At 36.8% G+C, this 22,990-nt stretch overlaps 1 protein-coding gene across 6 annotated transcripts in view; it reads right to left on the reverse strand.

The window, feature by feature from the left end:
• LOC131448321 (rho GTPase-activating protein 23-like) overlaps nucleotides 1-16,368 on the reverse strand; it is a 34,372-nt gene extending 18,004 nt beyond the window's left edge. For 5 of the 6 annotated variants that reach the window (XM_058620668.1, XM_058620666.1, XM_058620667.1 and 2 more), the window contains exon 1: nucleotides 7,843-8,040. In XM_058620668.1, coding sequence (XP_058476651.1) covers nucleotides 7,843-7,896 — 54 coding nt within the window. In that variant the 5' untranslated portion in view covers nucleotides 7,897-8,040. Of the gene's footprint in view, nucleotides 1-7,842; nucleotides 8,041-16,074 lie in introns of those variants that run through there. The other variant, XM_058620669.1, reaches the window with a different exon arrangement.
• Nucleotides 16,369-22,990: the final 6,622 nt, after the last annotated feature.

Below are 22,990 nucleotides of genomic sequence, written 5' to 3' on the forward strand. Positions count from 1 at the left end.
CCTCCTCTCTCCTCGTCTCCTCTACCTCGTGTTTCCCTGACTTTCAGCTGAGAAACCTCACACACACACGTGTTTGTGTTGCACACAGAAACTATTATTAACTATATGTTATAACTATAACTATTATTAGCCGACGTTTGAACATAAGTAACAGTCATGTGACGTGTGAGTCAGCGTCAGAGGAGAATATGAATCTGTTCTGCTCTGATTCTTCACCGAGCCGCGAGTGCGAGGCCCGGCGTCCAACCACATGACGCCCGCGAGGATGAGGAGGCACGAGTCATGTGACGTCAACGAGATGAAAATAAAACATAAAAACACACGTGTTTGTCTGCTCTTCTGAGGACACAGTGAAGATAATGTGTCAAATATGAAATTAGTTTTTAAAACAGACGGTGTAGGATGTCCTGCCAAAGGTCATAGAGGTCACAGCATCCACGTTCAGTCACATGACATAAAGTGGTTTTTACAAAATAAAACCTTCAGTGTCAGGTAATCAATCAAATATTAAGATAAAATAATTAATATGTCAAGGAAAAGATTTATTAAATACTAAATAAAAAGATGAAACATTGAGGATAATATAGAATAGAAATAGGAGAAATTAATAAAACACTATAAAGAGATGAAAAAAGATTAAAATAAGAAATGAAAGAGGATGATGAAATAATAAATAGTAAAATATTATGAAAAAGATTAATAATAAAGTAAAGAAATAAAGAAAAAGATAAGAAATACTAAAGAGATTAATAATAAAGTAAAGAAATAAAGAAAAAGATAAGAAAAATAAAGACAGAATTAGGAAAAAAATAAAGGTGAAATTACGTCATACTAAACACATGGAAATAAAAAAATAGAGACGAGAAAGTGGTGAAAAGTAGTAATAAAAGTGCCGACAGATTATTTAAAAACATCAAATAAAAGGGATAAAAAGACAAAATAATGAGTGTATAAAAATGAATATACTGTATGATAAATAATAAAAAATGAAAGCAATGAAGGAGTCCTAAAAGCAAAATAAATGTTGAATTAAAAGAATGTGTTTTAACCACAAAACGACATAAACGAATACAACTCAGAATAAAATTACTCCAGGAAAAACATTAAATACTCTGTCTGATCTAACGTCACGAGAGTGAGACTTTGTCTCAGTCACAGTTACATAAACTTTTAAATGTTCTGCTCTGGAGCCGAGAGAGTGAACGAGTGAACGAGTGAAGAGAGGAAGGTAAATACAGAGCTGTCAGACAGAATCTTCCTCCACAGACTCAACAGAAACCAACAAACAAACTTTAAACTCTTTCTGTTTAATGTTCATTTATTTAACTTTTAGTACTTAGTTTCATCCATTGTGTGACCAAAACTGTTTAAAAGAACTTTAATTGATGACTTCTGTGAACAAACAAGTGTTTTTTTTTAGTTATTTATGATTTAAAGAGATGATGTTTTCACATTATTCTTAATTTAACTTTCTCTTTATTTACAGTTATAAATAATAAAGTTTATGGTTAGAGTGAAAAATATCAAGGTTTTCACGTACGTTAAAATCTTTAACGTATGTCAACATCAACCAATAAATCCGGATTATTGACCGTTTTTAACACAAATGATGATGTGACTTCCTGTAAACCTGCAGCAGCTTCCTGTTTCCTCTCCCGGGGGAGGAAACCAAGACAAAAACGTTTTATTCGTTCACACTGAGAATATTTCACTCTATTTATCTAATTTATAACACTAAAATTAAACAAATACACACATACTGATTCCACTTTACAGCCACATGAGGGCAGCACTGTCACACAGAGTGAGTAAGTTTTTATTTAAAATAATCACTGAATAAAGATAAAACATAAAGAAGCGGTGACATGAATATAGAATAAAGAAAAATAGAACATTAAGACACAATAAATAATAATAAATAGAGACTTATAAAATATATAAAAAAATAATAAAGCATGCGCAATGAAATACATGATAAATGATTAAAGATTATAACTGTCGATAAATAGATTAAAACATTCAAATAAAACAATAAAAGTTGTGAGTTTTTGCTCAAGAACTTATGAAATTTTCAAATCAAAACAGGAAGAGAACGTTAAAGTTTCTAATTATAATAGAAAAACTAAATATTTGTCTCCTCTTCACCTTCATTCTATCATCTCTCTCTTTCTCACTCTCGCTCTCTTTCTATATATATATATATTTAAAAATCGTTATAATTTTAAACCAATTATACAAAATTGACAGCTTTTTTAACTCCAGCGCTTTTATTTTGAAAGTCACAGTGAAGGAGACAGGAAACAGGCTCCATCACAGCCTGTGACTGCACTTTTTTGTAAACTTTTAAATCCCTGCCTCGTAAACAAAAATAATAACAATAATTGTGTTAAAGTCACATTTTCAGTCGTAGAAACACGTAGAGATTATATAACAGATTATATAACTGTAGGATTTAATCTGCACACATGAATGATGATAAAGTGAGGTCAGATTAATGACCTCGTTTACATAAATTTTATGATCTCAATTTCATTTACATTTTGTTTTAGTTTTTAACTACAATCAACTTTATACGTGACAAAAATTTGACAAGAAACGAAAAAAAAAATATTTAATTTCAAACCTAGTTTTAAACTCCGTTTAAGAACTCTATAGAGCTTCCTAGAGCTTCAAACTCAGATAAAATTTCATTCAACTCGCACTGAAAAAAACCGCAAAATCTTTTTTAAATGTTAGCGATAATGCCTTCCCAAATAAAACAAAACAACCTAGAGTTCTCATGATCTTCATTCTTAACCCAGAAAGTCCTGGTTCTGGGGTCAAAGGTTCATGGTATAGAGCAACGTGAGCCGCTGTTATCAGGGTAACGTCCTCTGCCGTCGTTTCCTTCCTCCCTGATGGAGCCGCTCTCTCTCTCTCTCTCTTTGAAACACTAACTGTTTTTGTGTCCTTCGTCTTCTCTCAGACGCACAGAGACATTGTCTGACGGGGGAAACAATGGACGTATAGATGAAGAGCAGCTGATGTTTGCAGATCTCAGAGCAGCAGAGCACAAACACGAGGCAACGTTTTCATTTTAAAAACATGTCTCAAACGGACTCTGAAAAACTCTGCTGGTTCTGTTTTAGTTTGAAGAATCTGGGGTTTGTATTTTACTCTGAAAGGAATCTTACAGACACAGTTTTTACTTCCTGTCTGCCTTTAACCAACTTTAGCTGCGAACAAATTGTTTTGCTTCAATTTCACAAATTCTCCTCCGACTTTTTAACATCTCCATTTTTTCCAGTTCTTAATCAGTGTTCGAAGCTCTACAAAGGTTTTAATAAGAGTTTGAAGCTTGAACAAGTTCTTAATATGACTGAAGCTCTACAAAAGCTCTACAAAGTTCTTACTGAGTTTGAAGCTCTACAAAGTTCTTAATACAAGTTTGAAGCTCTAAAAAGTTCTTAGTCAGAGTTTGAAGCTCTAAAAAGTTCTTAATCAGAGTTAGACGCTCTAGGAAGTTCTTAATCAGAGTTAGAAGCTCTAGGAAGTTCTTAATCGGCGTTTGAAGCTCTTTACTTTTAATTAATCATCTCTTCAACTTAAAACTAAGTGATTTTCATGAAAGGGAAAGTTTCCATGAGCAAAACAAGTCCTCACACACCTTTCTCCCACAGGTTTAGCTGGGAACCATCATCACAGGCCGCATGTCCGACCTTTCAACCTTGACCCACACACCATCAACCCACCTCATTCCTCTGCTTCATACACACACACACACACACAGACACACGACACACAGCTCAACAGAGCTCCATTGTCACAAATTTCACACAAAGTCTCAGCCCAACTGCCCCCCCACCTCCACACACACACAGACCATCCCCCTCTGTCATACAGTAAACAGCCTCTCATTCCCAAGTTTGAAAAAACACAACAATGAACGTTCTCCATCTGCAGTGTGCCACTGCTAAGCCCCTCCCCCTCTCTCTCTCACACACACACACACACACTGACAGTGACCTGCTCATGAGCTAAACAAACAAACCTCTGTCTTATTTCATTATTCACTCATTAATCTATAAATAATCTTGTTTCTTAAAAGCAGTATGTATTTCCAGTTACAACAGAAAACGTTAATCATGAGTTATTGATCCATTCATTTTCTCACAGCATTTACAACAAATACGATTGACTGACAAAAAGCTACCGAGAGCTAATGATTGATGGTGTCTCTCAATGTAAACAGAATGATAGCTTAGCATGAATAAGCACAACAAAAGTTGTGTGGGTTAGACCCTGGTTAGCTTAAAACAAGTCTTGTTGTCTATATATAAACTCCTAAAGAAACTTCACAGACACGTTAGCCTAGCTTAACATGAATTTGCTCAAAAAAGTTGTTTTGGTTAGACCTTGGTTAGCTTAAATCAATCCCGTTGCCTACATCTTAACGCCTGGAGACTCATTTATCCAGATCGTCATAGACATATTCGCCTAGCTTAGCATGAATCAGCTCAAAAAAAGTTTTTGGGTCAGACTATGATGTGTTTAAATCTAGTCAAGCCACTGTCATTTTAACGCTCATCTAAAGATTCAGTGACCTGGATGATTGAGAGACTATAAGGACATGTTAGCCTAGCTTAGCATGAATCAGCACAAACATTTTTTGTGTGTCAGGCTTAGCATAAAGTAAGTCCAGTTACGTCTAAACTAAGAAAATGTACCTGACCTGGATGATTAGGAACCTTCCCACACATGTTAGCCTAGCTTAGCACGCCCCATCCATGTTTCCTGCTGCTGTAAACACATCAAGGCTCCCTCTGTCATGTCTGAGGGTTTTGCCTGTTTTCAGGAGGACGCAGCAAACAAATCGTGCCGCACTGAGGCAGAATAATAAAAAGAACCGTCATGGAGAGTTACGTACTGCAGCTTTAAATTGAGCTCAGGAGTATTTTATGAGCGTCATGAGCAATAAAGCAGCTTCAAAATGATTTAAAAAGGAAATATTCATGCTCAAACAGAGCTGAAATCCAGTGAGAAGCTCTGAGGAGCACAATAAGAGTTCTCTAAAAACATTTAAATCTTTAATGTTCTTTAAATCATCCTGATGTTTCCTCTTGGAGAAGCTGCTCAGACGTCGTCGCCATCGATCCAGACGTTAGTGACCCGTCATGGTCTGTTTATGGCCGGCTCACTAAAATGGCCGACATGGAGATGGTGGAGACGTGAGCGTCTGGGGATGAACTCATAAAAAAAACCAACCTTGCGCTAGACGTAATTTGCTCTCGCTCTGATGGATGAAACGCTGATGTCGTGTCATTGTTCACTTTAATGACTCTTACATTAGAACTGTGAGTGCTCACGTGGCTAATGGCTCATGCTAACAGTTGCTAGGTCAGGTTACACACCGATATGATTATTGTCAAATGATAACTGTAATGGAGACGCAGCACTAACTGTGATCAATATATATATATATATATATTTTTAAAGTTATTGACACTGACAGGTTCATGTCATTAGCATCAAAAGCTTAAAAATAAAAGGTTTTAAAAGCTATTGAAACTGGTTAAGAATAGATGTTGTTGTACAAGACAACACAAATTGGTAGTACATTATCTGATAACCTAGAAGAACATTGCTGAAAAATGAAAATCAGATGCCAGACACTTGTAAATTTCAACGCTAACTGTTACATATGATGCGTATTGAATCGTAAATTGAAGAAAATGGTTGCTCATGTAAACGCAGATGTAAACAAATTAATCAATGGCGCACGCTTTGCTAGCCCATTGTTTCCAGAATGCTAAGGAGCCTTTGCCTCGTCTCTGTCATACCCCAAAAAATTTGGGTGTACTATTTCTTAAAGAAATAGTACACTTTTGAGAATAAATTCGTAATTTATCCACATTTTTAGATTTTGTCCTTAGTGTGACCCCAATACCCCTGCTGTAGGACCTGAGGTTAATTATGGAACAATCCACACTAGTCTGTTTTCATTTAAAAATGCCTAAATCCTGCTCCAGAAATTGTCCACACTAACCTGACATTTTGTTCTAGAGCCCTAAAAATAAATAAGTTTTAAAAAAGCTGAAGGCTTCATTTTAGTTTGAAAACTCGACTACTTTTGACTTAGTGACGAACCTTTGTTTTTGTTAAATTCTTTCTTTGTGTTGGTCAGATGAAGATATTTGTGAAAGTTTCTCTATGAAAGTGAATTTCTGTGCAGTGAGGAAATCTCCGGTGACAACAATGCTGCGTGTGTGTGTGACTGAGCTTGTGTGGGTCGTCGTCGTTGTCGTTGTATGGAAATACAGACATTCCATCCTGGACTTCACCCACACAAACCTCATTGCTGCCTCATTCTCTATTGCAGGAAACTGTGGCTGCGATGATGTCGTTGTCGGTTATTTACAGAATTCAGCTTGTGAATGATGAATCTGTTTATTGTTGGATCAGCTTTGTCTTCTGCTGTTAACCCTTAAGAGTTCCTTAAAAAAACTTACTAATTTGTTCCTAGCGGCAGAAAATGTCCCCTTCCCAAAAACTACAATAATTTCCATTAAATACACTTCAGGGAGAATTTGATAATAATTATTACGAGGCCCTGGGACTCCTCAATGATTGTGTCTAAATGTTGTCTAAACACTCAAAGTATTAACTTTGAGTGTTTGCCGTAAACTTCAATATCTTTATGCCTGTGGAGGGCAACGGCCTTTTCAATGCAAAATGTGGAAATAAAAGCTGAGACATGGACTTCTGTTCTCAATACACTGTTAAAAGTCCAACACACAATGAAATACACAAGAATAGAATGTGAATGCAGATTAACTTAATTTAAAAATCCATTTACTGGTTTAATTGACCATTTTCTTTATCTTTTGCTCTTTGTATGGACAAACTAGAAAGGAAAAACTTGTCCCTTATTTATGACTGATCTATATTCACAGGTATAATCTATTTATGAATTCATTACAGAACATGCAGAAATTGTAATTAACCTTTAATAAACCACTTATAAAACCGCATAGCACGTTAACAATAATTTGACTTTATGAGGATATTTAACGCATTTAAAGACACTTGTATGACTTTAAAAAGTGTTTAGCGTTAACATTATTAACGATAAGACTGTACTGGTACATTTATTTTCCCTTATTAGCATCCTTAATAACCTCGATATGATGTTTTATGACATAAGTATCTTTAATTTTTCACATTTAGTCCCTTCTTATGAGATAAACAAATGTGCTTTCTGAAACGTTAAAGACAAATCCATCCAATAGTGACTGATTTCAGCATATTATTGTCCTTTTTTTTTCTGTATAGCCTCGCCAAATACCATAAACAGCTGTTTTTGCGTGAATATTTCAATATTTATTTTAGAAATCCCCAAAAAATCTAACATTTTCACTAATCTTGGATTTTTGAGTGTATTCTTGACATTAAAATATAAAATTTCAGCTCATTTAAAGAAGGAAAATAATTAAAAAAATGGTCATTAGTGGCACTAATAGTCTTCCATAGGGGTTTGGTCCCCGTGCTGCAGAACACACTGCAGCTCTGCAGCGTGGGGTTACAGCCATGCCAGCGTGTGTAACAGCGTGTGTAACGTTGTGTTACCTGACGCTGTGACGCTGACACAGAGACACAGGACAGGACAGACCAGTGTCTTTCTGTCCTCCACTTAACAAAGTAAAAGCCTCCAGGTTATTTGATTTTGTGGAGACAGTCTTAGAATATATTATAAACTAAAACTGAAACACAACAACAACATGCCAGGCTTTAACAGAGACATGAGGACACACATGGAGACACATGAGGACACACAGAGACACACGTGAGGACATCATCACTTACTTCAGTGTCTGAGTGAGGTGGGATTCCAACAAGGCAGAAAGTAACTCCATTCATTGGATTCACAGCAGGTGTTTGTGTCTGTGTGTGTGTCCACACATGCAAAGATACACACACACACACTCTCACATGTGTGTCCTCTCAGCGTCTGTCTGTCCGTCCACTAACAGCTTCAGAGTGAAGACAAGAGACAGGACCACCCTGCTCTCTCTCACTCTCTCTGTGAGTGTGTGTGTGTGTGTGTGTGTGTGACGTCATCGTCCCACTACGAGCTGCTGCTGCTGCTGCACCCTAACATTCTGACGGAAATATGGCCAGGCAGGATTTCAAAATAAAAGCACACAGCAGTTTAAGTCTGGATTAAAGGTGAAAATACCCCAGATTTTTTGCGGTGATAAAATCTATGTCAGCTTTAATCTGTGACACAGTGAAAAATGTTTTAGACACACGTTTGTGACTGAAAACTCTCCCACACCAAACCCCATTGAGAAAATCGGCGATTTAAGCTCACGGGGACACAGGAGCTGCTGGTCTACTGCTGCCTCGTGTGGTCACTTTGTGTCACTGAGGTAAATCCGAAAACAAAGGTTTTCAAATGCCAAATTTACAAAATAAGACATTTGAACTTAGCGATGGAGGCAGCAGTGGATCAACAACTGAGGCAAGAGTGAGGCATACATTTTTTGTTTCCTGTCTTGGAATTTATTCACCTTATTTATGATATATTTAGAGTTGTATCTTACATACGTATATGTATATATATATATATGTATATATATATATATATATATATATATATATATATATATATATGTATATATGTACACACACACACCAGTAGTAAAAGTGTATTAAAATGCCTACATATCCTATTTCTTAGATACAAATGTGATGATTCTGTGCTGCTATCATTTTTTTTAAGCTTTTAGCTTAGTTTTAGTGTTTATTTGTTTATTTGTTTATTTATTAGGATCCCCATTAGCTGTACCCATGGGCCAGCTAATCTTCCTGGGGTCCTTCTTAAAAAAAAGACAATTAAGATCAATTTAAATTACAGACATGTTTCAGACAATACATTATATACTGTAAATATCTTTGTTCAAACAAAGTCCTTCTTCAGTTCATTTTGTTTCATATCTGAACATAGTTACATCACAGTATTCACAACATTCCATAATTACAAACAGCAAATCATCGAAATCATCAGTTAACATAAATGCATTCTGCATTGAAGCTAACACTGACATAGTTTTGACATGTATTATGTTATTTCGTAGCTCAAGTACGACCCTCTCAAAAGCATCTTTATTTGTTTCTTAAATGCCAATGTTTGTTTTGTGTTAATTAACTTTACTGACAATTTATTCCATTCTTTCATTGCTCCAAAGGTCACAGTTTGTTGATAAAAATTGGTTTTGGAACTTGCTATGAGAAATCGACCTGCAGTTGCCTGACTTGTTGTATATCCATGTGACTCTAGATTTTGTTTAAATTGCTCATACATACATTTCTTATGCTGTAATATTTTCCATGTTGCAGTAAGCAGAGCAGCTTTTACTCTGTCTTCCACCTTTAACCAGTTGAGTTGGGCATGCATCATTTCCACACTAGTTCTGTATGGGCAGTGCAGAGCTAATCGTGCTGTAGTTTGTTGAAATGTTTCTTTTTGGCAGTAGCCCAAATCAACTGGCAGTAGTTCAATTGTGAAAGAATTAAACTGTTTATAATTCATTTTGTTACGTCTGATGTAATATCATTTCTGCATCTTCGAACCACAGCCTCGGCTTTACTCATCTTCTTCACTGTGGCTTCAACCTGTGTGGACCAACACAGTTTGCTGTCAACGTGAACGCCAAGTAATTTAGCTTCTGTCACCTGTTCTATCCGTTTATCATTTATCAGAAGTTTCAGGCTCTGCCTCTTCCTTAGTGAGTGGCATGAGCCAATTACAATGCTTATGGGAATAACGTGATTTGTATTTGACTAATGATCCGCATTGACTAACTGAGCAGTAACAATGCAATTAGACACAATCGCCATGGCAACAAGGCAGATTTTTGACTGTTGGTTGAAGTGTTTAAACAAGTTCATGTTTGTCCAGTGAGTTATTAGTAATATGTGTGTGTGTGTGTGTGCTTTGATGGTCAGTGGAGCGAGACACGGCCCAATGCTGATGTTGGCTGACAGTGCCCTGGGGACGTATACATATATGTATACACACACACACACACACACACACACACACACTGAGTCATTATGTAACGGCCAGAGCATGAAAAGGGACCCAAAAAAGGCTGAAAATAGCTCAATGTGAAAGGGAAAAGACTGTGAAGCGATGAAAGTAACATCTATAAAAATCACTGGCTTTGCAGACGATACTTTATTCTTCACAGGAGATAAAAAATAAATAAATCTCCATTCTATAAAGTCAGCAAGACATTGCAGTCAGTGTGTCTTGAATTCATTCATTCATATCTTTCATTGTGTGCCTGTGCTGCTGTGTTAACCACTCACTCTCCCACACCAAAGCCCATAGAGAAAATCACTGATTTGAACACCACAGCACACAGGAGTTGTTGATCCACCGCTGCCTCCATCACTTAGTTCAAATGTGTTATTTTGTATATTTCAGGATAAAAAAATCCTTCTCCTGGATGAACTTCAGTGACACAAAGTGACCACACGAGACAGCAGTAGACCAGCAGCTCTTGTGTCCCCGTGAGCTAAAATCGCTGATTTTCTCTATGGGCTTTGGTGTGGGAGAGTGAGTGCTTTACGAACTTCAGTTTCCTGTTGGAAAAGTCTGTGTCACAGTGAGTTAAAGACTCAAACGTGTTCTTAAGACATCGTAGAAACATCTCAGCCATGTTTTTAACTAACGTGTGTATCACGGGTTCCCGGCGTCTCTTCGCTCTGCTCAGATTAAAGCGAGAATTTAATCCACACATTGTGTTGGAAAGTGATGAATGTGTGTGTGTGTGTGTGTGTGTGGACATACTAATCTGGCCTCGTCCTCAAAAGAATCCCCGCCCCCCCACTGCTGGAGGTTTGAGGAGACGCCACCTCCATGTCCTCCCTGTGTCTCTGTCCTCATGTACACTGTGACCTCCTCCCTCACAGGCCCCTCCCCCATCAGTTAACCCTCTGTCATCATCATCATCACCCTCCTCCTCCTCTTCATCCTCCTGCTCCTGCTGCAGCAGAGACAGTGGAGTCATAAATCCACCCACAAACATGGCGGGCGCCATCGTGGCAGTAATGTATAGATTTATCATTACAGGGAAAGTGGAGTCTGATGAGAGTGGCTTCATTCTCTGTCTCTCACACACACACACACACACACTTTATGTCACGTCGTCTCACAGTAGATGTGTTTTTAAAAACTGGAACAAGCGTGGATAAAAGCTCAAGGATGGCATTTAGAAGTCGTGTGAAGTGAATTTAATTTGCATAAAGTGAAGTTTCTAAGACACTGGATTAAAAACCCATCTGATAAATGACTAAATTTAGTCTAGAGGAGGATTTATTTCATCAAATCTGTTCATGTTAAGTCAAACATATGGCTATGAGTAAAAATAAAACACAATAAAAAATATGTAGATACTTTTATTTTGGAATGAAATAACGAGAACATCTGTGTTCTGTTCTTTCACACTGTGGCCTGGCATCATGACAACAGTGTGTGTGTGTGTGTGTGTGTGTTGGGGGAGGGACACGCCCATCTGTCTGTTTACAACACCGGCGCTTGCTTGGGAGATTTTCGCTGAATATCTAATCCATCTAATCCTCAGTGAGCGTGCAGTGACATGGGCCGGCCTGTAGGGGGCTCAACCATAACCAGTTAAACCTAATCCTTAACCTTAGCCTTAACCAAAATCAAAAATCTTAAACCAGTTCCTCAGAAATGAGGTTCTGCCTCGTGAGGACCAGGTTTTTCGTCTCCATGAGGACGACTGGTCTCCTGTTTTTGGCAGAACACACACACACACACACGCACACACACACAGTGCAGTGTAAGTGTTGCGCTCTGACCTGCTCACGTGTAAATTGCTGATTCAATTATAGAGCTCTACAGCTTCAGAGAGAGAGAGACTCAATAATCACCTCACATCAGTGTCACTCGCCCTCAGCCACGCACGCACACACACGCACACACACACACTCTGCGTGTTCTCTGTGCAGTTTAAGAAAATGATGAGTTTCACCAAAGTTCACTGAAGTAACACAAAGAGACCGTTCAGTCACAACAGTGTGTCCCTTCAGTCCTCTCACACACACACACACACACACACACACACAGAGTTTCAGACCTCCTGCACTATGAACCGTCCTGAAATACTGTATGCCAGGACACCACTCACTCTCCCACACCAAAGCCCATAGAGAAAATCAGTGATTTTAACATCACACACACAGGAGTTGTTGATCCACTGCTGCCTCCATCACTTCAACTGTCTTATTTGTCACTTCGGCCTTTGTAAATCTTAATTTATATGTATTTAAGTGACACAAAGTGACCACACGAGGCAGCAGTTGACCAGCAGCTCCTGTGTCCCTGTGAGCTAAAATCCCTGATTGTCTCTATGGGACGTGAACGTGTTCTTAAAGATGTCGTTAAGACAAAGTGACGTTTTTATTAAATATCCTGTTGTCAAGAATGTCTCATATCTGACCACATGAACACATGAGATCTGTGTCAGTGCAGGGGAAACACACACACACACACACACACACACACACTGGGACCCTCGGGGAGATTCACTCTGGAGGAAACCTATTATCAGGTCAGGAGCAAACACACACACACACTCATGACAAAAATAAAGCTTTCATCGTTCTATTTTCAGCTGTGAAGTCGCTGAATGAAACAGAGCAGAAAACATGTTTGAGGTTGTGTAATACTGTGTGTGTGCAGATGGTACCGTCAGCTGCTGTAGGTGTGAGACGTGCTGCTGCTGCCGCTGCTGCTGCTGCTGCTGCTGCTGCTGCTGAAGCAATCAGCTAAAACATGTACTGTAAGTGTAGTTCTTCTGACGTCGACTCCAACTTATGTTTTCTTTTCAAAATCAAACCTCAGTTAAATGTTCAAAAATTCGAACTTTCACTATTCTAAATGTTTCCAACATGCTCTGAACTGGAGGAGAATAGTTAAATAATTAAATTATATAAATGAAACGACAGGTCTGTATGTACGAAGGATTTCCTCGCCCTTTGACCTTCTGTCGACTTACTGCAGCTTAATCATAAAAATCACCTCTTGGTTTCCTCATAGAGAAAACCAGTGATTTTAACTCGTGGGGGACACAGGAGCTGCTGCTGTACTGCTGCCTCGTGTGGCCACTTTGTGTCACTTAAATAAATATAAATAAACATTTTCAAAGGCCGTAGTGTAGTGTAGTGATGGAGGCAGCAGTGGATCAATAACTCCTGTGTTCTGTGATGTGAAAATCCTTGATTTTCTCGATGGGGTTTGGTGCAGGGAGAGTGAGTGGTTTACAGAAAGTGAGATAAAGATGTGGACGTGTTCTTAAGACATCGCAGGCTTAAAATGACGTTGATTTTATTGAGTTTGAGTGGTTTACTAACTTTTTTCCTGTTAGAAAATCATCATATCTATGTAGAAGTATATATTATTCGATCATCAGTCACAACTTTTCCTCTTCAGTTGCTTTTTTTTGTTTCAGCAAATGTGTTTGTGTTCACAGTGGCAGGATATCCTGGTGTTCACACACACACACACACACACACACACACACACACACACACAATGCACCCCTCACACTGACTGAGGGTCAGAATCAGTTGTTCCGCCCTAACACACTAATACAGTCTTGGTCTTTATCTTAACACACGCTGCAAAGTGGCGCCAAACTCTGTTGTCACTTTCCCATTTTCCCTCACAAAGTGTCTTTGTATGACAAACATAAACAAAGTCAGTGTGTGACATAACACAACTACACAAGAAACTGAAGTTTGTAAAACCACTCACTCTCCCACACCAAACCCCATAGAGAAAATCAGTGATTTTAACATCACAGCTCACAGGAGTCGTTGATCCACTGCTGCCTCCATCACTAACTTCAAATGTCTTTTATTTGACTTATTTTGTCCCTTCGGCATTTGAAAATCTTCATTCAGATTGACCTCAGTGACACAAAGTGACCACACGAGGCAGCAGTAGACTAGCAGCTCCTGTGTCCCTGTGAGCTACAATCACTGGACTTCTCTATTGAATCCCTGATATTTTGATCCAACCACACTTAAATACATTTTGAAAACATAAAATAAAATAAAACTTGAACTGTCCCTTTAAGTACGACTATTTTAAACGGATGCAGCTGCTGTAGCAACTAAAGTTGATTTGGACTCAAAGTAAATGAAGTCACTCTGTGTGCTGAGTTAAAATAGAAGCAAGTATCTTAAAGGATTCACACACTGTCCTCTCTGTCCACACATACAGTCTGCTGTCTCACACACACACTGTCTCACAGTCTTCACACATACACACACACACACACACATCATAGACAGAAAAAACGACATCAGTTGAGCCGATTGTCTAAAAATACACAAACGTCCGTCTCGCTCATCGAGACGAGCGCAGAATTCTTCCGTCCCTCATTCACTGCATGTTTTTGTCAATTTTTACCACAAATTAAACATAAAAATACCACAAAGTCAAACCATAACAAACAAGTATGACAGCTACAGGCTCCCCCTACTGGCCCACAACACACACACACACACACACACACAGGTGATGACTCGGAACGTTCTGGAACATTAGTGCGTTCCTGTTGCCTCGTACGTCGTTATAAATGTGAACGATATTAAAGTTAAATTTGCTCCAGTTTTCACACATAACTCAGGTTTTTTAGAGGCTAAAATGTATAAAAATGTAGCCGTATAGCTTGCTAGGTTCGCTAGCTAGCGAGCAAATCACATCCATTCTGCGAACTCATCGTGTCGTTTTTCATACTTAAAAATGTAAAAATAGACTAATAACATGTTTGCAGACACCTACTGTGTAAACATACATATAAAAATAGACAGAAACGCTTTTAAAAAAACAACGTTAAAAGCTTTTGCTTTTGCTCAGCTGATGCTAGCAGCAGCCATTTTGTGTTATGAAGCCAGCAGCCATCTTGAGTTGGGGCAGGAGGAGTTTTAACGGGAAAAGTTCCATATTCTGAGTAAAAACACACGTATTCTTATGATAAAACTGTTGTAAAGGATATTGACAGTATATACGATAAAATACAATGTGATAAGACATAAAAAAATGCATAGACAGTAAACAGTAAAATACTGTTTCTGTTTTGTTTTAGTTATTGTGCCCAAGCAAATGAAAAATGAGTCAATGTTTACGTTATAATATCCAGTTTAAGATATAATATAATGCGATATAACATCACATCTTTAGTGAAGTCGGGACATGACAAACATATTATTATGTTAAATGTTTTATAAAGAGACACAATATACATTACACGCTACGTAATGCGATACAAATGCAGTAAACGTCATATTTTAATACGTATGTTTTTTCTTTTGTGATTTTATTGAATTACCAAACAAATTTAGCAAAAAATCTAATTACAAATTGAGATTTTGATCATAATTTGATGATGAACATGACATGATACGACACTGTAAACTGAATAAACTTCATTTCAGTGCTGCTGTATATGCATTATATAATTAACAGTTATATATATATATATATATATATATATATATATAAACACACACTGAAGTTACTTCACATCATTTTTCGCCCGTTCGACAAATTTAATGCGACTTTTTCTCACATTCAGCATAGTCACAGTTCAGTTTCTACGTAATCCTGGGTCTGTGGCGTAACCAAACAAACACGCTCGCTGGCCACTTTATTAGGTACAGCTACGTGACGCGTCAGGCGTGACAGACTTCATACCTTTGGTCGTAGCGAGTGGTTTTGATGATGTACTCTGACCTTCGACCTCTGGCATCTACAAGTCAGAAAATGGCTGCTTTACTCGCTCACTTTTATCAACGTCTTCCACACTGTTCGTTCGTTGTCACTCATTCTGACTCACGCTCGCTTTGAACTTCACCAAAGTCACGTGACTGGATGAGTCAAGTGGGATTGGCTGCTTGAATGAAACTTTTTTTCCAGAGTGATTGTGTGATGACAGACAAAGCCTCAGCCTTTGTGTGTGTGTGTGTGTGTGTGTGTATGTGTGTGTGTCTCACCTGGGCCATGGTGTTCAGCTGCTGCTCTTCTTCATGGCATCTATGAAGGTCTAACTGGTTCCTTGTAGATGATGTTTGGATCCTGGACGTCTCTCCCTCTCTCACTCTCTCCCTCTCTCTCCCTGTCACACACACTCGCACATTCTCTCACACACACACTCCAGCAGTGTCTCGTCCTCTGTGATTTATCCTCTCTCTCTTTCTCTCGCTCTCTCGTTCTTCTGCTCTGACCCTGGTGTCACAGGGATCTCGTCTTTTTTCTTTGCTGCTTCACTCCTTTCTCTTCTCTCTCTCTCTCTCTCTCTCTCTCTCTCTGCCGGTGTGTGTGTGTAATCTGGATCTCCTTTGCCTCTATCTCTCTCTCTCAGCTTCCTCCCCTCCTCTAAAACCCTCCCTCTTTTCTCCCCCCCCCCCCGTAACTGTACACAGCTTTAGAGACGGAGTGAGGATGAGGAGGGAGGGAGGGGTGGAGGGATCAGAGGGATAGAGCCTGCGTGTGTGTGTGTGTGTGTGTGAGACATGTGACCTGACGGTGTAGTAGGATCCCCCCAGCAGCTGCTCTCGACTCATTCCTTCATCCATGTGAGACACAAACTCGCCGCGTTCACCAACGTTGACGTTAAAGTGTCAACGGAGCCAGTTTCAGCATTTTAACATTTATATTTATTTATATTCGGAGTGATTTACATTCACAGCGTCATGAATCAGCAGCAGCAGGAAAAACGCTGCTGTTTTATGTTCAAAACCACCTTTTTCTTCTCTTTTTCTTTGTTGTTTTATGTGAAAGTTCAGTGATGTGATGTAAAAATACATCAAACCACAACAAACACACACTCACTATTTTTAACAACGTCATTTCATTTTTCACTTTTTTCAATTTGTCGCTGCATCTGTTTCAAAACATGTGCTTCAAATTCCTCTGGAAGGAGGTTTTGAATTTTTTGGCCCTGAATGTAGTAAAAATATAGTTTTTATTGAATAAAAATCACTCTAGTCACTTTAAATGAGCTTGTTTGAATATATGTCTTATATACGTATAAAAGTAAGTCACATCTTTGAGTTTTACTTTAGTTTTTATTGAATGAAAATTGCATTAATTCAGTGGGGTTTTTTTGAATGATCTTTATTTATCTGAAGCAGAAGAACTATTTTTAACAAACATTTTTTATTTGTCACTGCATTTCTCCAAATATTTGCATCACTTCTTCATTAAAAAAAGTAAATTCCTCCACATGTAGACGAGCAGACAGAAAATGACTTTTAATACTTAAGTACAGTAAACGTCATACACTTTAAGACATTTATTTAAGTAATATTATTTTAAAAAGTGACATTTTCTGGTCACATACTTGTACTTATACTCAATTATCATGTTAAGGTACTTTATACTTTTTACTAGTCAATGGAAAACCACTGATAATACAGTATATGTAGAGAGTATAAGAGATTACAGTCACTTAATACAAACTCTTCATTTCTGATAATATGAGTGTTTTGGACATGGGTATATACAGTATATGACAGAAATATCATAAAGCTGCTGGAAACCCGCTTTATGATTTCATAGAAACTCACTCACTCACTCACTCACTCGCTCACTCAGTCATTCTATCCTTGAGGAATGAGGAAAAGGACATCCTGTGAGGCAGAAACTCTGGAAACTCCCAAACACAAAACAACAGGAACGACTGTTTCTGCTCTTCAGCCTCGATCCACCAGCAACGCACGCATCCGTCACACGACACGCTAATGAATGATGTTTATAATCTTTATATTCACTCTGAATTAACGCGACTGCACCTTTGAACTGGGGCTACATTTACTGACTTTATCGCAGCTTAAATTCAGGTATTTTAAATAATAATGTGTGTAATCACGAGGACTGAGAGTGACGATGGTAAATGTCGACATCTGCTGTTCATTTGAAGTCAATTCAACTGTAAATGTGCGAGGCGAGTAGAGCCGGTGGAAATACGCCACTATTTTAAGAAAAACAATTAAACTTTCATATGAGTCTAAATACTTTTATTTACTGCTTTAGCTTTTTCACACGTTGTGAAAGATGCTAAATTTAAGCAAAATTCAAAGAAAAAGGTAAATAAAACACAGTCAAATCATCCTTTATGTGGTTTATGTGAGAATAAATTTAAAATACTTTAGTTTTTAATTTCATCACATTTTACATTTGTTTCATAAATGTAACTGAGTTATATTTACACCAGTGCCTTATTTTATTTCATGTAAAAAAAAAAAAAACCTTTGTCACAGTTTGTTCATTGTAAATGTAAATAATGTTTATTACAAACCAAAAGTCTGTAACATCTTTGAATTTTGAATACAAAGCAGTTTTATTGGATAAAATGTCAGTTTATTTAAACTTAAGATACAATTTTAATTGCTCTTCTTTTAAAAAGGATAATTGCCACTTCATTCATTCAAAAATGTGACTTTCATTAGAATATTTTACAATAGTTGTGCTGTATGTAGAAGTATCAAGCTAGTTTTTTTTCAAATACAAATTTTACAGCTTTTAAGGACATTTAAAAACAAAAAGTAGTACAAACAATGTTTATTATCCATCTGAGGACAGAGAAGAGATAAAAAACATAAATATAAGTAAATTAATAAGAGTTTTAGAGGTTGTTTGTGCAGTTCGTTTACTTTGTGTTTCTGTTTTTATTAATTTTTCCTGACATGAAAATGAAACTCAGCTCATCTATAAATCAAGTTAAGAACCTCGAAAGCCTCCACATCTTCCGCCGCCGACTAAAAACACATTTCTTCCGACTCTACCTCGACTAAGACGATAACGACGACGACAAAAAAAAAAAAAAAAAAAAAAAAAAAAAAAAAAAAAAAAAAAAAAAAAAAAAATGTATCGCACTTATGACTAGCACTTCATAGTTTGATTTACTTGAAGCTCTTACTTACTTCTAGCACTTATTTGTACCCAAATGTTTAAATGCACTTATTGTAAGTCGCTTTGGATAAAAGCGTCTGCTAAATGACATGTAATGTAATGTAATGTAACCTATATATGTTTATTTTTACCTAAAATGTTGTTTAAATGTTAAACCAAACAATATATTATATATATTAATTATATTATATATTTAATTGTAGTCGCATATTAAGCTTTCGGGTTCGAACTCGCTTGTCATTGTTCATAGAGCAGTACCGGGATTGAACGGCAGGTGGCTTGTCATTGTTCATAGAGCAGTACCGGGATTGAACGGCAGGTGGCGGTGTTGGCGCTGGAGTTAACAAACACACACAGCAGAAGAAGATGCGAGCTCCTCTGTGTTTTTAGCATCGTATGATTAGTTCGGTGGGGTTTTTTCCTTCATATTTCGTTAGTTTAAAATTTAATTTACGACGTTTTTTCAACAAACATCGGCGGAGCAGAGTCACCGCCGCTGCTAGCCGCTTAGCATCGCTGCAAACAGCTTAGCTCCGCTCTTGTTTGTGCGAACCGGGGCAGCTAGGCTAACGCGTAAGCTAACGAACATTACGAAAATAAACTGTGGTCAAGTGAGCCGTCATTCGTCTTCGCGTGGTCAAGTGAGCCGTAATTCGTTTTTAAGTGCGCCATTGTAGTGGAACTTACGGTCGACTGAGAATGTCAGCGCTAGTTTGATACCGAGCGAGATCACTTCCGGTTTTCAAAATAAGACGTTACTAATACAAGTGCAAGCAATCGTGCTAATTTTAAGACATTGGGTCACATTGTCCAGAAGCTATTGAACTAAATATTTTCCCTAATTTATTTAGATTTTTACTGTACAATAACAACACATTGGCCCATAGGTTCTGACACAATTGATCTCAGGAGCATGCTGACTACTCCCTCACTCATTATCAAACAATTTTACTGTATAAATTGTGAGAAATTAATCCTCAAATGTCTCTTTTTTTCTCAGAATAAGGCAGAAAACTCCAATTTTACTGTACAATAAAATCACTTTGGCCCATAAGTTCTGACACTGGTTGGTACAGTTGACTTCAGGGTCATGCTGACTACTCCCTCACTCATTATCAAGCTATTTTACTGTATACATTTTGAGATATTTAAAATTAGGTTTTCACTTTACAATGTTCACTAAAAAATATGAATTCTTAGAAACATGTTTTCTTTTAACATTATTACACATATTTAAAAATGTTGGCTAACATCTTATTTGTAACCTTAGTAAGACCGTTTTTTTTTACATCTAATAAAAAAGTTTTATTAATGAAAGTAACGTAAAATGTTTTTCTAATTTTACCACATTTTATGTTTAAGTAATATCATTTTTGTAGGGTAAGTTACTTGTTTGTAAATCGCAACATTTTAACGTTTTTATAGTAACGTCACTATTTTAATTGTCTAAATATGTCGTTTTGTAACATTATGAAATGTTTGATTTTTTCTTTAGGAATATATGTGATATTTTGTAACATTACATTTTATAAATATATATATACATATAAATATGATGAAAGTAACTTTTGCAGCATTAAGTTTAACTTTTCAGTGTTTTATATAATGTATGATTTTTGTAGCATTAGGTATTTGTTTGTAATATTAAAACATCCCAAATTATCCTCGATAACACCAGTTACCATTAGTTCCACCTTAAAACTTTCCTCATTGTTTCGTTATCAGACATTCGACTATTTTCTCCATTAATTGATCGTTACATTTTTTTTGAAAAATATCGATCAGTGTTTGTCAAATGTGGAAATGATGTCTCAAACGTCTTGTTTTTATCCACAAACCAAAATTTATTCAGTTTTAATGATTTTTCTTTGTTTTATGGAGCAAAGAAACCAGAAAAGAAATGTTTTTTTATTATTCAAAACATTTTTAGTCGTCCATAAATAATCAAATAATAGTAGCAGCACAAACTTTAACACATATTTAACACAAACACAAAATCAGTTAATCTGTAAACGATTAATCTGCAATGACATTTTGAGGGTGTTAGAAACACAGATAGTTTGACACAGCGTCGCACGGTCAAGGTCAGTTTGTCTCACTCTCCCACACCAAACCCCATAGAGAAAATCAGCAATTATAACATCACAGCACACAGGAGTTGTTGATCCACTGCTGCCTCCATCACTAAGTTCAAATGTCGGATTTTGTCACTTTGGTACTTTGGGGACACAGCTCCTGTGTCCCCAAAACGATCTAAAATCACAGATTTTCTCTATGGGGTTTGGTGTGGTATGGAGTGGAGTATGTGGAGTGGTTTACAAACTTCAGTTTCCTGTCAAAAAAAACTAAAGTAAAGTAAAAAATAAAGTGTCAAACATAAGATAACTTAAGATAACAACTTAAGATATCATTGTTAGCTGTGGTTCCACTGGCATCATTTAAATCCAAGTCTAGAGATTTTTGGTTATTTTTTTCCCCATCTCTAATGTGTTCTAGGTTGACTTAAATTTAACATTCGTAATAATAAATGTCTTTTGTCTCCAGAGAATCTTCAGATGTCAAACACTGACATACAGAGGACACTTTCAGCATGAACTTCCAGGAAACAGTTGTCGACATCAGTAGCGTTTGACCATGATGCGTCTTTAAGATGAAGGACATGTCTTGTCACATGCGGGTTCACATTGGCGAGAGAGACTGTATCTCTGTCTCCACTGCAGCTGCTCCTTTACACACTAATGTAACCTGGTCACTCACACGAGGAAACACTCGACACAGATCTGTGAAAAACTGAGACAAAACAACACTTCACCAAAATTAAAATCTCCGGTGTATTCTGTAAGCTTTTGTATTTATTAAACAGTTTTTAAATTGTTTACTGTCATTGCTTTTACGTAACCAAAGGTTCCAGAGACAAACTAAACTTCCGTCTAATCATGTGTTAAATTCACTGCAATAAAATGTCAGTGTTGTTAACGATGGTAAAAGTTAAGATGTGATCAAAATAAAAAGTCGTACTTGTTAAAGTACAGTTGACAAAAAAGTCATACTTTTGGTATGTGGTCCCAAATTTGACAAAAAAGTCATATTATAACATATTGTCCAAAATCACCCAAAAAAGTCATAGTAAAGTATGTCGTCCAAAATCAGTCAAAAAATGTCGAAATTTGACAAAAAAAAGTGAAATTGTGTAAATTATAAAGTCATTAAAAACAGAACATAAAACGTATCATAAGACGTTTAAACATGAAATATCGTATAATAAGTCAAATGCACTGTTTAAAAGTTAAGAAAAATCATTGAAAATGAAAAAACATAGAATAAGATGTCAAAAACAGTATAATACGAAACCAAAATGTAAGATGTTTGTATAATCACATGTCAAAACATTTGTAAAAACCAGTATAATAAGAAAACTATTGTGTTTAAGTGTTTAAAACAAACAGTTTTTTAAAAACTGTATAATACTACATTAAGTATAAAGAGATTTCAAATTATTTTAAATGTAACACATGTTATAATAATGTCAACATTTTTAACAAAAGTCAAAAATAACACTACATAAGACACTGTCAAAACATCAGAAAAACATGTTTTTTATATTTGTATTTTTTCTCTGTTGCTAAATCAAATCCAGGCAGATTTTTTATGGACACATGATCAATGATTCATACACACAATCATTCAACATTAATAACAACAGAGAGGACGAGACATGTCCAAATAAAGACACAGGCAGTTCTGTCCCGGACACATTTACAGTGCACATACGGCTACACCACAGGGACAAACTACATTAGTGAGACTTTAGCTGAAAAGAAACTGAAGTTTGTAAACCACTCACTCCCACACCAAACTCCATCGAGAAAATCAGTGATTTTAACATCACAACACACAGGAGGTATTGATCCACTGCTGCCTCCATCCTTAACTTCAAATGTCTTATTTTGCCAATTCAGCATTTCATATCCTTTGTTCAGATTGACCTCAGTGACA

Source organism: Solea solea, chromosome 21, assembly GCF_958295425.1.
Source record: "Solea solea chromosome 21, fSolSol10.1, whole genome shotgun sequence".
Taxonomy (NCBI): domain Eukaryota; kingdom Metazoa; phylum Chordata; class Actinopteri; order Pleuronectiformes; family Soleidae; genus Solea; species Solea solea.